The sequence below is a fragment of the Dryobates pubescens genome, chromosome 3 (assembly GCF_014839835.1).
Source record: "Dryobates pubescens isolate bDryPub1 chromosome 3, bDryPub1.pri, whole genome shotgun sequence".
Taxonomy (NCBI): Eukaryota; Metazoa; Chordata; class Aves; order Piciformes; family Picidae; genus Dryobates; species Dryobates pubescens.
The window spans coordinates 49926651-49940771 of NC_071614.1; the positions used below are offsets into that span (position 1 = coordinate 49926651).

The 14121-nt window shown below is 58.9% G+C and overlaps 1 protein-coding gene across 1 annotated transcript in view; it reads right to left on the bottom strand.

Moving 5' to 3' along the window:
• The window catches only part of ASAP2 (ArfGAP with SH3 domain, ankyrin repeat and PH domain 2), a 69089-nt gene extending 55757 nt beyond the window's left edge, over window positions 1-13332 (bottom strand). The window contains exon 1 of the mRNA XM_054180128.1: window positions 13206-13332. Coding sequence (XP_054036103.1) covers window positions 13206-13331 — 126 coding nt within the window. The 5' untranslated portion in view covers window position 13332. The remainder of the gene's footprint in view (window positions 1-13205) is intronic.
• Between the last annotated feature and the right edge of the window lie 789 nt (window positions 13333-14121).

Below are 14121 nucleotides of genomic sequence, written 5' to 3' on the forward strand. Positions count from 1 at the left end.
GGCCAGCTGGTGGAGAGAAGTGATCAGATAATTGCCATGGAGACAGCAGAGCCAGACTCAGCTGCTGGGCCCTACTGGACTGGTCTGGTTCCAAAGCAACACCACCCAGGGCTGACCACTGGTGCCCAGCAAGCAGAGTGGTTGGGCTGCTGCAGGGTATCTCTGCAGGCCATCTGATCCCTGCTGTAATGAATCCTCCCTGGCTCACAGAGCAGGGAGAGCCACAGACATTCAGCTCAGCTCCCTGCTGTGCCATTAGAAGTGAAGTGGCTGCACTGCTGGCCTCCATCCACTTTTGTTGCAGAAGGTGGTTAAAAACACTTCCCAAACTGAGGTCTTCCCCTCCAAAATCCTCCTTCCATTCCCCTCCTGTTATGTCATTTCCTCAGCCAGGAGCTGCTGCTCTCAGCCCTCTCCGGTTTCCTTCCACGCTCGGGGAGGGATTGATTACAAACCCTCACAGACAGAGCCTGGGGCAAGCATCCTGACCTCTGTGTTCTGGGGGAAGAGGAATGTCCAAACCTTTCATTTTGCCCAAGTGCTTGATTTGGAGTGTGGCTGTGGTGACCCAGAACCTTCTCTTCTACAGCAGCTCTCACAGGGCACTTCTGTAAATCACCAATTCTGAGCTGGGCTTGGGCTCTGCTCCCCAGGCTCAGGGGACAGCAGGACAGCAAATGGCCTGGAGAGTGCCAGGGCAGGGTTAGGTTGGAGAGGAAGGAAAATGTCTTTGGTGCAGGAGAGGTCAGGGCCTGGCAGAGGCTGCCCAGGGAGGTGGTGGAGTCCCCATGGCTGGAGGGGTTCCAGAGCCCTGTGGCCATGGCACTGGGGCCATGGTGGGGCTGGGTTGGGGTTGGCCTGGATGATCTCAGAGGGTTTTTCCAACCCAGAATAATTCTGTGATTCTGAGTATTCCTAGGGAGACACTGAAGCAGCTGCCAAAAGTAGGACAAGCAGAGCAATCCATCAGCCATCAGCTCCGCTACCAGGGCAGGAATTCACAGAAGGCATCCCCCAGCAGGCTGCTGCCATGCTCATCACCACAGCTCAGCTCTCTCCAACACAGAGCTGCTTCTGTTCCCAGCTGAATGCAGAGTTGCACTGCAGGCTTCACCTTTCAGTGGCATTCCAGTTGTGATGGGAAAGCCCAGTGCCAAGTGGTGGAAGCCATTTCCTCTCCAAGCACTGCAGTGATTCCTGTTCTGGAGTGGCTTCCAGATACTATCATAGTGTCAGTCAGGGTTGGAAGGGACCACAAGGATCATCCAGTTCCAGCCCTCTGCCATGGGCAGGGACACCCCACACTAGATCAGCCTGGCCAGAGCCTCATCCAGCCTGGCCTTAAACACCTCCAGGGATGGCGCCTCAACCCCCTCCCTGGACAACCCATTCCAGGGCTTCACCACTCTCATGGTGAAGAACTTCCTCCTCCCCTCCAGCCTGAATCTCCCCACCTCCAGCTTCATTCCATTCCCACCAGTCCTATCACTGCCTGAGATCCTGAGCAGTCCCTCCCCAGCCTTCCTGTAGCCCCCTGCAGATACTGGAAGGCCACAATGAGGTCACCTCAGAGCCTTCTCTTCTCCAGACTGAACAGCCCCAACTCCTTCAGTCTGTCCTCACAGGAGAGCAGCTCCAGCCCTCTGCTCATCCTCCTGGCCCTTCTCTGGACACCTTCCAGCACCTCCAGATCCCTCTTGTCATAGGGGCTCCAGACCTGGAGGCAGTACTGCAGGTGGGGTCTCAGCAGAGCTGAGCAGAGGGGGAGAATCCCCTCCCTGGCCCTGCTGGCCACACTTCTCTTGCTGCAGCCCAGGCTCTGCTTGGCTCTCTGGGCTGCAAGTGCACTCTGAGAGCTCCTGCTGAGCTTCTCCTCCCCCAGCACCCCCAAGGCTCTCTCCTCAGGGCTGCTTTCCAGCCAGTCCCTGCCCAGCCTGGATTTGTGCCTGGGATTGCCTCCACCCAGCTGCAGGACCCTGCCCTTGGTCTTGTTGAACCTCCTGAGGTTGGCTTGTGCCCACCTCTCCAGCCTGTCCAGGTCCCTCTGGATGGATCCCTTCCCTCCAGCTGTCTGCTGCCCCACACAGCTTGGTGTCATCAGCAACCCTGCTGAGGGTGCACTCAGTACCACTGTCCATGGCACCCACAAAGATGTTGAAGAAGCCTGGTCCCAGGACTGATCCCTGAGGGACTCTGCTTGTCCCTGGCCTCCACTGGGACCTGGACCCATGGACAGCCACTCTTTGGCTATCAAGCCAGTTCTGCATCCTTCTGGTGGTCCCAGCCTGTCAGTTTTCACCTCTAACTCAGCAAGCCACCTCTGAAGGTCTCTACACAGCAGTAGTACTTTCCCTCCCCCATGAAAAAGCACCTTCATGACATCATCATCAACAGCAGCCAAGGCCCACAGGAGATGAGCCAGCTCCTGGCAGCCCAGCACTGGACAGCATCAGCACCCTCCTGGGTGGGTTCAGGGGCAGGAGGAAATGGCACTAACCTCGTTTTGCATCAGCTCTGTCATGATGTGCTGGAGGGAAGGAGCTGGAGCTCCTGTGGCATAAATGCATCAGCATCACATTGCACCTGGGAGCTCGGTGTGGGATGGAAGGATGCATCCCAGCTGCCAGCCACTGGCAGGCATTTCAGGGCTCCCGCTCTGAGAAAGCTCAAGGCATGATCACAGCCTGGAAAACAACCAGCCTCAGCCCTGCTGGAATTGCAGCAGCTCTAGGTGTAGCTAAAATTAGCAGCTCAGGCACTCCTGTCACTGAGGACAGCTTCCAAGTGCTGTGGCACAAAACACCCCCCAGAAAGCAGCCAGTGCCAGCAGGTTGGATGCAGCAGGAGCAGCCTCTGCCAAACCAGTGATGGAGTGAACCTACACAGAAGCTACCCATGACCCAGAGCAAGCTGCACTGCCCCACACCACTGAGCATCTGGGGGGCAAATTCACACCTGCCTGCTACCCAAACCAAAACACTGAGGGACTTCTGAAGAAGAGAAGGCTCCAGGGAGACCTCAGAGTGGCTTTCAAGTACCTGAAGAGGCTCCAGGAGAGCTGGGGAGAGACTTCTGACACGGGCTGGGAGTGACAGGCCAAGGAGCAACGGCTTTGAGCTGGGAGAGGGCAGATTGAGACTGGAGATGAGGAGGAAATTCTTGAGAGTGAGGCTGGGGAGAGCCTGGCACAGGCTGCCCAGGGAGGCTGTGGCTGCCTCCTGCCTGGAGGGGCTCCAGGCCAGGCTGGATGAGGCCCTGAGCAGCCTGGGCTGGTGGGAGATGTCCCTGCCCATGGCAGGGGGCTGGAGCTGGATGAGCTTTGAGGACCTTTCCCACCCAACCCATTCCATGATTCTAGCCCTAGAACTGAAGCAGTGTAGAAGAGAGAAGCAGGGCCAGGCCTGACAGCACTTTTGTGGTGCTCAGGAGAAACAGGAAAGTGCTGCTGAACCAACTGACACACTGAAGAGGCACACACTGAACCCACAGGTGCCAAGCACCTTGTCCCTGCACCATCACCACTTCCACGTGGCTTGGGGAACAGGGGAGGCAGAGGCACAAGCTCCCCCTCCAGCCCCAGCAGACAGAAGACTGCTTGAAAAGCGAGGTGAGAAGCTTGTCACCCACATCCAGAGCAGCTCATCAGCACAAGGGAATGAGCCAGGCAGAGCAATGAATGACACCAGACCAAGAGCAGCCTACTGAAGCTCTACTGCTCCCTGGCCCCTGCAGGGCTCCTCTCCCCAGCACAGCCAGCAGCCAGTCTACACCAGGCTCCAAGTGTAGGAGGATCTGGTGGGGTTTCCGCTGTTGTTGTGCAACACACACCTCCAGTTCCCCAAACAAACACATTATGAGGAGCATGTGCTTTGCAGGGGCTGGGCTGCAGGGCTGGCAGCTGCCAGCAGAGCAGGGGCTCTGTGCTTGCCTGTGCTGAGGAAATTTCCACTGCCGGCGCTACGGCCCAGCCATAATCCTGTTTGACTGAAGGGGCTTAAAATGCTTGCTGGATGTGCTCGTTTCCAGGCTGCCTTCCCCAGGACAGAGTCAACTCCCCTGCAATTGCACATCCCAGGAAAGAAGTCTGTCATTAGCAGAGAGCAGGAACCAGAGAACAGAGGAAGCCATCTGGATGAAGGTTCCCATCCCTGCCCCGTGCCTCCGAAGTGTGGAACAAAGCTCTCCGTCCTTCGCTCCGCGCCGCTCGCTCCAGCCCGTGGAGCTCCCCCATCCATGCTTAGCATAAAGCCCAGACAGAAGTGCAGATTTCAGACAGGACCACACTGATAATCTGATCTGCAATCAGGGAGAGCTGAGGGCTCCACAAGCAGCAGATGGCTGCCTGCACCAGACCGCTGCAGGACAATGAGGAGCAGGGCTGCAGCCTCCCCTCTCCGTTCTCTGCTCCTCCCTGGACGCTGCAGCTCCTGCCTGCTGCAACCCCCTCCCTGGTCCCTTTTACAGCCACCCTCCAGGAGCACATTCCAAACAAGCACACTCCACTGCACACACCTCACTCCCACAGGAAAGGTTCTTCCTCAAGCTGAGCTCCCAAAGAAGCAAAGCTTTCAGGTTCTGTCCAGCACCTCCCCAGGCGGAGGGGAATTGGATTGGGACCCCCTGCCCAGCACTGCTCACAAGCAGAAGGGCTGTGCAGAGCTCTGGCTGGGTTCCCCCCACAATGACCTCCCCTGCCAGGTAACTTCTCTTCAGAAGGGCTGTGCAGAGCTCTCTCTTGGTTCCCCCCACGATGACTTGCCCCCTGTCAGGTTAATTCTCTTTCCCAATTAAATCAAGCTCTATCCAGCAGTTCCTGAAGGTTGCACAGCACCCAGCCCTGTGTCCCATTCTCTGACAGGCAAGGTGCAGAACCCTTCTCCCACTGCCCTAAGACACAGGCCAGGATGCAGCTATGCTCTCTCCATTACTTCCATCACTCTCCTCTCCCTAAATCCCTGCCTGCCTCCTCACTGTCCTCATCCTTTTCACATCAGCACTCCCTCCTCATGCTCTGCAGGCTGCTTTCATCCCACTCCTTGCATCAGCACTGCCCCACTCCCCCTCCTCTGCAGTTCCTGTCAACTCTGAACTTCCTCAGACTCCTGATGCATTTCCTTATCCCCTCAATGCCAGCTCCTGACCCCCACACTGCTCAGAAGCCATCACAGTGCTCCTGCCCCTGCATGACTCTCGACTTCCAGTGTGTCTTCCCTCAGACTCCTTTTGCTCGCTCCTCGCTTGGACTGATCCTCTTATCCCTGCATCCAAGCAGTGTGGCAGCAGGACAGGGAGGGGATTCTGCCCCTCTGCTCTGCTGAGACCCCACCTGCAGCACTGCATCCAGGAATGGTGCCCCCAGCACAAGAAAGACCTGGAGCTGTTGGAGAGGTTACAGAGGTGGCCACAGAGATGATCAGAGGGCTGCAGAACCTCCCCTGTGGGCCCAGGCTGAGAGAGTTGGGGCTGTTCAGCAAGGAGAAGGCTCCAGGGTGACCTCAGAGCAGCCTTCCAGTGCCTGAAGGAGAGCTGGGAGAGATTCTGACAAGGGCTTGAGGTGATAGGATGAGGAGCAAAGGCTTTGAGCTGGGAGAGGGCAGATTGAGACTGGAGAGGAAGAAGAAATTCCTGGCAGTGAGGCTGGGGAGAGCCTGGCACAGGCTGCCCAGGGAGGCTGTGGCTGTCCCCTCCCTGGGGGTGTTCTAGGCCAGGCTGGATGAGGCCCTGAGCAGCCTGGGCTGGTGGGAGGGGTCCCTGCCCACGGCAGGAGGCTGGAGCTGGATGAGCTTTAAGGTCCCTTCCAACCCAAAGCATTCTAAGATGCAGCTGTGGCAGCACCTACACCCTCTGACACCACACTCTGCCTGTGTCCCAGCCCCAGGGGCTTGCAGGGTGGGCTGCTCTCCCTTGCTGGGCTTTTGCTTCCCATTTCTGACAGCTTCTCCTCACTTGGGACATTCAAGGTGCTTCAAGCCTGCACTTCCCCCCTTGCCAACTCTCCCCTTTCCTGGCATTCTTCACACCCCAGCACATCAACTCTTCTGCCCTGCTGCCCTCACCAGCTCCCACATCAACAACTTTTCCCCTAAAGATGATTTTTTTTGCTTGGTTTTGCTTTCAGTACACAAAGAATTGAGCCCCAAGGATCCAGCAGACACTGCTCCAGTCTCACCCACATCATCCACCTGGTCCCTGCCTGTAAATGAGGGATTCTCACCTCATCTTCTCCTGCTTCTACCTGCTCTCTCCTGTGGAAGTCAGCACCTTGGCTCTTGTCAGGGATGCCTCCCCACAGGGCTGAAGCATTCACTCCTCCTGCGCTCTCCTCCACGCCTGCAGTGCTAGCAGGCAGCTCACTTTGCCAGACCTCAGCCAACAGCTCTTCTGCAGCTGGAACCTGGCTCCCATCACCCATGCAGATCTCTTCTGCACTCTCAGCTGAGGGTCTTCTCATGATCTCATCATTTGGACTATTTCAGCCCCCCAGCCATGACAGTCTGCCTCAGTCACAACCACTCACAGAATGGTTTCAGCTGGAAAGGACCTCGCAGATCATCCAGTTCCAACCCCATGCCAAGGACAAGGACCCCTCCCACCAGCCCAGGTTGCTCAAGGATTCACCCAGCCTGGCCTTGAGCACCTCCAGGGAAGGGGCAGTTAAATGCTACTAAACTTCTCTGTTTTCTGTGCCAGGAGTCTCCCTCCACACCTATGCACTGTCAGCCAGAGCTCTTTGCCTCTCATGCTAGCAGCACCATCAGCGTGGCCACAGGCACACCTTCCTGCTTCCCTACCAACACTCGGCTGCTGCTCACCAACAGCATCCACAGACTCCCCTGAGCTGTGCAGATCACTGAGCACAGAGTGGGCAGGGCAGTGAGGAGGGGAGATGTCCACCCAGCTGGAGAAGCTGCAGGGAATGTCTCTTGCTGCCTCTCCAGAGCTGCATGACAAATGGGACACTCGCTCAGAGCCACTGAGGGGAAGCGAAGACTCCTCCCGGCGCTGAGCCATGAGACAGCCCAGACTGGGCTGAAGCCCCTCTGAGGCCCAGCCATGGCCCTGGTACCATGGACAGGGCTGAGGCTCCTCAGAGGGGGCAAGGCTGGGAGCCTCAAGGAGGCAAGGTCTGGAGAGGAGTGTGAAGAAACCAGGAGAGATAAGGGACTGTAGACATCAGGAGAAGCCAGGGAAGCTTGACAGCCGAGGCAGCAGGGGGAAGAGCCAGCCCAGGCAGGGCTGAGCCCAGCTCCTCTGGAGCTGCAGGTGCAAAGGTTGTTTCCAGGGAAATCCCAGCAGGCTGGGGGTGGGAAGGGACCTCTGCAGCTCCCCCAGCCCAAGCCCCTGCTCCAGCAGGGCCCCCACAGCAGCTTGCCCAGGGGCACAATGCCCAGGAGGGGTCAGAAGCTCTCCAGAGGAGGCTCCACCACCTCTCTGGGCAGCCTGCTCCAGGCCTCCAGCAGCCTCACACCAAAGAAGTTTCTGCTTCTGTTTAAGTGAAACTCCCTCCAGCTGTTCCCCATCTCTTCATCTGAGAAGCCCAGAACTGGACACAACACACAAGGAGTGACCTGAGCAGAGCAGAGGGGGAGGAGAAGCTCCCTTGCCCTTCTGGCCACACTTCTTCATGCACCATTGGCCTTCTTGGCCACAAGAGCACAAGCTGCTGACTTGAAAGGTGGAAGGTTTGCATTCTGTGCTTTGAAACCTGCACAAAGCTGCAGCTGGAGACCCACAGCTTAGCTCCTGTATCTCTGCAACCTCCATCCCCTGTACTCCTCTCAAAGGGGAGGACATTCCCACACCCCAGCTGAAATCAGCATGCCAGTTACAGAACCAGGATTCCAGGGAGGAAGCAGAAGAGCAAAACAAAAGCTAGTTTTAAACAGCAGGTATTGATGGCATTGTGTGCAGGGATGAGGTAAGGAAAGCATTCAGATGTGTTCCACCATGGTGGGCACAGAGCTGCCTCTGCAGGGGGATTTACAACTAAGAGTAGGAAACCTCCCACAGCTTCCCCCAGTGTGCGAGAACATCTTCACACAGCACTCAGGCACAGGCAGGAAGACTGAGCTGCAGACCTAAGCAAAAGATGTGTCGGGGGGGGAAGCCTGCACTGGAAAAACAGCCATGGGTGAACCCTGCCAGGCCCACATAACCAGGGAAGGGTTTGGGTTGGAAAAGGCCTCCAACATCACCCAGTCCAACCAGCAACCCAGCCCCACCATGGCCACCCAGCCCTGGCCCCAGCTGCCATGGCCACAGGGCTCTGGAACACCTCCAGCCATGGGGACTCCACCACCTCCCTGGGCAGCCTCTGCCAGGCCCTGACCTCTCCTGCACCAAAGACATTTTGCCTCCTCTCCAGCCCAGCCCTCCCCTGGCACACTCCAGGCCATTGCCTCTCCTGCTGTCCCCTGAGCCTGGGGAGCAGAGCCCAAGCCCAGCTCCCTGCAGCCTCCTCTCAGGGAGCTGCAGTGAGGTCTCCCTCAGCCTCCTCTGCTCCACACTCAACACCCCCAGGGCCCTCAGCTGCTCCTCCCCAGCCCTCTTCCCCAGACCCTTCCCCAGCTCTGATGCCCCTCTCAGGACCTGCTCCAATGTCCTCCTTGGAGAGAGAGGCCCCAAACCTGAGCCCAGCACTCAAGCTGTGGCCTCCCCAGGGCCTCATGTTGTCCCACCCCACCCAGCTGCCTCACCTCTCCCCTTCTGCATTTTAAGGTGCAAGAGGGAATGAGACTCAACAAGCATCAACTCCTTATGGTTCTCCAAGCCAGCTGGAAGCTCTGGGACTGCCTTAGGTGGCAAGAGGCTGTTCCCAAGTCTGATACAACCACCTGAGCTGACAGGGGGAAGAAAAGGATTTGGCACTGGAAGAGCAGACTGCATTCCCAGGAGTGGGAATGACAGAAAGGAAACTGCAAAACAGAATCCTTGAGCTGCAGTAAGTGTGGAACAGGAGCCAAGAGCAAAGGCAGGTGGAGACTGGGAGTGACACATCATGGCTTTCATGGGAATTCCTGGAGCGTGGCTTTTACATGGACCCCCAGCAACTCCAATCTACTTCCATGCAGAAAGCCAAGTCCATCCGTGGCACCACTGCCCTGGGTGCTTGGCTTGTGTGCTTTACATCCTGCCCCCACACCTTCATCCTGTCTGCTTCTTCAAACAGCTCCATCCCAGCAGCCAGAGCTGGGGAGGCTGCTCCACTAACCTGTTACCTGCTCCCAGTGTTTTCATTCTCCTCTCTTGGTAGGGAAACCAGTTCATGGAGTCAAGCTTCAGCAGGCAGGATGAGCTTTGCACCTCAGGCCCTGACTTAGATCACAGAACGCTTTGGGTTGGAAGGGACCTCCAAAGCTCCTCCAGCCCAAGCCTCTGCAGGCAGCAGGGACATCCTCCACTGGATCAGGTTGCTCAGAGCCTTCTCCAGCCTCACCTTGAACATCTCCAGGGATGAAGCCTCAACCACCTCCCTGGGCAGCCTGCTGCAGTGTTCCAGCAGCCTCCTGGCGCAGAGCTTGTTCCTCACATCCAATCTCAATCTGCTCTGCTCTCGTTTCAAACCCTTGCCCCTGCTCCTGTCCCTGCAGGCCTTTGGGAACAGTCCCTCTGCAGCCTTCCTGCAGGCCCCTGTCAGGGAAGTGGCTGAATCACCATCCCCAGGTGTCTTTGAAAGCCATCCAGACCCAGTGCTCAAGGATATGGTGTGGCAGTGGCAGAGGTGGATGATGGTTGGAGAGGATGACCTTGGAAGTCTTTTGCAACCACAGTGGTTCTGTGACTTTTGTGGGCTTCAGCTCCAGTCTTTATGGGCAAGCTGCTTCAGAGCAGAGTGGCACACCTGGCTTCCAGCCACTAAATCACTCTGTGAAGTCACTTCTAACAGTCTTTAATGACCACAGCTCTTAGGACCCTCTGCAGGCTGCACCAGGGTTTGGGAACTACTTTACCCAGCTGGCCACACACCAGACAGAGAAGTGAGAGAGCAGCAGCGCAGCAACCGCTGTGCAGCAGACTGCTAGCCCAGGGATGGCCACCACACACTGCTGGGAGCTGAGCAGCAGTCAGCTCAGGCTGCCTTGGTCAGCCCAGCTCAGCGATTCCCAGCAGCCCCTCCCCCCCCCGTGACTCTGCCCTGCACCACCAATTAAAACTTGTTTCATCTTAGTCACTCTCACGCAGGCACAGATTAAACAGTAACTTCTAAGGGCCTCTGACACTCACTGCTCGCTTGCCATTTCCTTCTGCCAGCTCCCGAAGGCTCCCAACATCTTGCTAGGCAACAGCCTCAGCTGAGAGCAGGGCAGAAGTTGGTTCCTTTCCTTCTGCACTCACTTTGTCTTTCACCAGCAGGCCTCTCCTAAGCCCTCTGCCACCTCCCAGACCAAGGGATCAGATTCCCCTTCTCCAAGTGACTCAGCTTCCCTGCTCTCAGTGCAGCACTTCTGGTGACCTCCCAGGCCACCAGCCAGGATCTGCAGCCTGTGCACATCACTCTGCAGGATCATTGTTTTGGTTGGAAAAGACCTTTAAGGCCACCAGGTCCAACCATCACCCCAACACCAGCGTGGCCATGGAAGCACTGCATCACAAGACCCAAGGAACCTCACAGGAGAATAGAATAGACCAGACCAGTACCTCCAAGTACCTTCAACTGATGCCAAAATGGAATCCTCCTGAGTGAGTGCCAGGTCAGGTAACCCAAGGTCAGCAAACACCGACTTAAGGCAACAGCACTGCCCACACAGGCATCCTGGTCAGGGACACCCTCATGGCTGGCCAACATCTTATCAGTTTCCTCCCTTACCAAGCCTCTTCCCCTCCATCACTGAAGGCAAGGCCTCATTAACTAAACTTCCAGGGCACTGCTAATTAAGTAAGGCAGGCTCAGGGAAGTGGCAGCCAGCAGTGCTAAGGGTGAGCACAGAGGAGCTCCCAAGGAGCTCTGCAAGCAGCCCCCTGTGCTTGCCGAGAGCTGGGCTCAGGCTAGCCAGGCACAGCAGCCCCCACCTCCTCTGCTTCTGCACTGCCTCCCTGTGCCTCTGAGTCCCAGAGAGTGCAGAGCTCGGCACACACAAGCTCCTTCACGCAGGCAGCTGCAGAGAGTGCAGACCCAGAAGTGCTGGGCAAAGCCAAGCTCGTTTGCAGCTAATTTGTTGGTTTGGTGCAGGCATACAGCATGCTGGAGGTGCAAAGAGAAGCCTCTGCAGCCACAAACCAGCTCTGAGGAGCCACTTGCCGAAATCGCTGCACACACAAAGGCAGCACTCAGCATGGTTCCCACTCACCTATTCACTGCTGGGAGTAACACATTCCTCAAACCACACTGCCAGGCTCCCAGCCTCCAGAACCACACTGCCTGCTCCCACACAAGCAGCACACGCTGCAAGCTGAGGCTTCCCAGGACTGATCACCACGAAGATGATCAGAGGCTGGAGAACCTCCCCTGGGGGGACAGGCTGAGAGAGTCGGGGTTGTTCAGCCTGAAGAAGGCTCCAGGGAAACCTCAAAGTTGCTTTGCAGTACCCTGAAGGGACTGCTGGAGAGCTGGGGAGGGACTTTCAACAAGGGCTGGCTGGGAGTGCCAGGATGAGAGGGAGTATCTTGAAGCTTGGAGAGGGCAGATTGAGACTGGAGATGAGGAAGAAATTCTCAAGAATGAGGCTGGGGAGACTCTGGCACAGGCTGCCCAGGGAGGCTGTGGCTGTCCCCTCCCTGGAGGTGTTGAAGGCCAGGCTGGATGAGGCCCTGAGCAGCCCGGGCTGGTGGGAGGGGTCCCTGCCCACAGCAACTAAAACGATTCCCACAAAGACTCTGAAGAAAACGTTTGGGTCTGACACTGTTGATGTTCAGACGATCAGGTTAATGAGGCATAATTAAATCCAGGTATTTGAGTGCAAGCACGCAGGGAAGAAAATCACCTCAGGAACAAAACAGCAATTCCTTCTGTGCAGATTAGTTTGGATTCAGCTCCTTGCTTTCGTGGTTTGGGGAACTGGCAAAACAGGAAAATCTTGAAGAGGGCGTTCAGACACCTAGCCTGGGCCTTGGGCGCTTGAGAGGAGTTAATAATCCATCGCTAGTGGCAGCTCTTCGGTAAGAAGGGGCATCAACTACTGACAAGATTCCTTCTGCCGAAGAGGCTCTTCCTAAAGCACATGCTCAGTGCAAAACAAAGCAACTCAGCGCTCTGGGGCAGAACTCAAGTAACAGGTAGGTGCAGCAAATTCATCTGCATCTCAAGTAAAGAGTCTGCCCCCCCCCAAGTTACTTCAGAGAAGCTGCTGGAGGAACCGGGACTCGCAGAGGCTTCTCCTTTCATTGTGCACATCTGACCGGGCCGTGGAATGTGCCCTCGCTGTGTTCAGACCTGTCCCAGATTTCCCTCTGATTTTACAACGGGAGGGAAAAGTCTCTTCTCTCCCCGCTGCTGGCACCCACCCGCCGTGCTGGGAAGGGCTCTTGCCGGCAGCTTCAACAGCTCCTTTCCAGTCACCTTTACAGACGGAAAAGCCAAACAGCTCTCTCGGCCAGACAAGCAGCTCACACCAAGCGCCCGCAGCCCAGGCCGGCCAGCAGAAGGCAAAGAGGGGTCAGGCGCCGGCGCGGCCAGGGCAAGCCGAAGCCGCCCGCTCCGCTCCTCGCCTCCCCGTCCCGGAGCGGCGGCGCCTGAGGGACTCCCTCCTTCAAGCACACCCCCGAGGCGGTCTGCGTGCGGGCAGCGGGGAGCAGACGAAACGCCACCTGTGCCCGGAGGCGGGCACCGGCACACCGGCACCGTCACGGCAGCCTCCCGCTCCGCCGGGGCCGGCGGGGCTGAGGCGCTTCAGGTGTCGGTGCGGAGGAGCGGAGGCGAGGCTGGAGAGCGCAGGTTTCCCCCAAAGGCAGGGAGGAAGGCGTGGGAACCCGAGCAGCTCGGGGCTCGCCGGGCAGCAGGAGAGAAAGGAAGGCTCCGGCTCGCCCGCAGCCCCGGGGGCAGCAGCAGCAGCGCCTCAGCCCTTCCCCCCGCTCCTTTCTTTCCCCTCTCCAGCAGGGCGAGCCCCATTTCCTCCCGGCGGCAGCCGAGGGCGCTGCTCGGGGCCGGGTGGGGAGCGGCGGCAGGCAGCGCCGGTAGCGCCTCGTTGTGTGCCTGTGCCGCGGCGGGCGGCCGGCCCCGGGGGGCCTGCGCGGCCGCTCCCCGCGCCCCCCCCCCGCCCGCCGCTCACCTCCTCGATGGCCGCCACCGTGTTCCTGCACTGGGCCATCCGGGTGGTGAAGTTGGAGGCGGTGGGTGACTTGTAATCCTCATTGGTCTCGGACACGAATTCCGACACGGAGATCTGGTCCGGCATGGCGGGGATGAGCCAGGGGAAGGGGCGGGGGGGGGGCAGGCAGGCGGCTCCGGGGGGAGGGGAGGGCCCAGGAGGGGACTCCCCCCTCACATCGCTCGGCGACCGGCGGCGGCGGCAGCGCCCTCCTCGCAGCCTCGCCGTCTGCCGCGGCGGTGTCGCTCCCTCGCCGCACAAGGAAGCTGCCCGCACCCACACGCCGCCGCCGCCGCCCGCGCCGCGCGGTCACGCAGCACCGGGGGCCGCGCACACACGGCCCAGCGCCGAGTCCCGGGGAAGCAGCGAGGCAGGGCACGGCGGGAGCGGCCTCCGCACCCCGCCCTGCCGCTCGCTTTCTCCCTCGCACAACACACACAGAGGGCGGCGGCGAGCCCAGGCGCCGCCTCCTAACCCCCTTCCCTTCCCTCGCGGCACGCCCAGAGCAGACCTGCCGCCGCCCCCTCGCCCCCCAGCGCCTGCCCTCAGAAGATGGCGGCCCCCTGCCTCCCCCCTTCTTCGCCAGCCCAGCCCCGCCGCGGGGCGAGCAGCGCGGCTCTGGCGGCGGGCAGCGGCCGGGCGAGGCCGGCGACGAGCGGGACGAAGCCAGCCGCGTCGTTAAGATCGTGTGGAACACCAGCGGCACCAGCCCAAGGGCAGGGCAAGGTGAGGTGTGACACCTGCCCGGTGCGGCAGGCACGGCTGCCGGCCGCGGGACGGGGCTCGCGCGGCCCCCTCCGCGGCTGCCTGCAGCGCAGGCTCCTCGTAAAGGACACCGGCTCTGTTTTCAACAGCTTCACCTGCTTCGGCAGTGCGC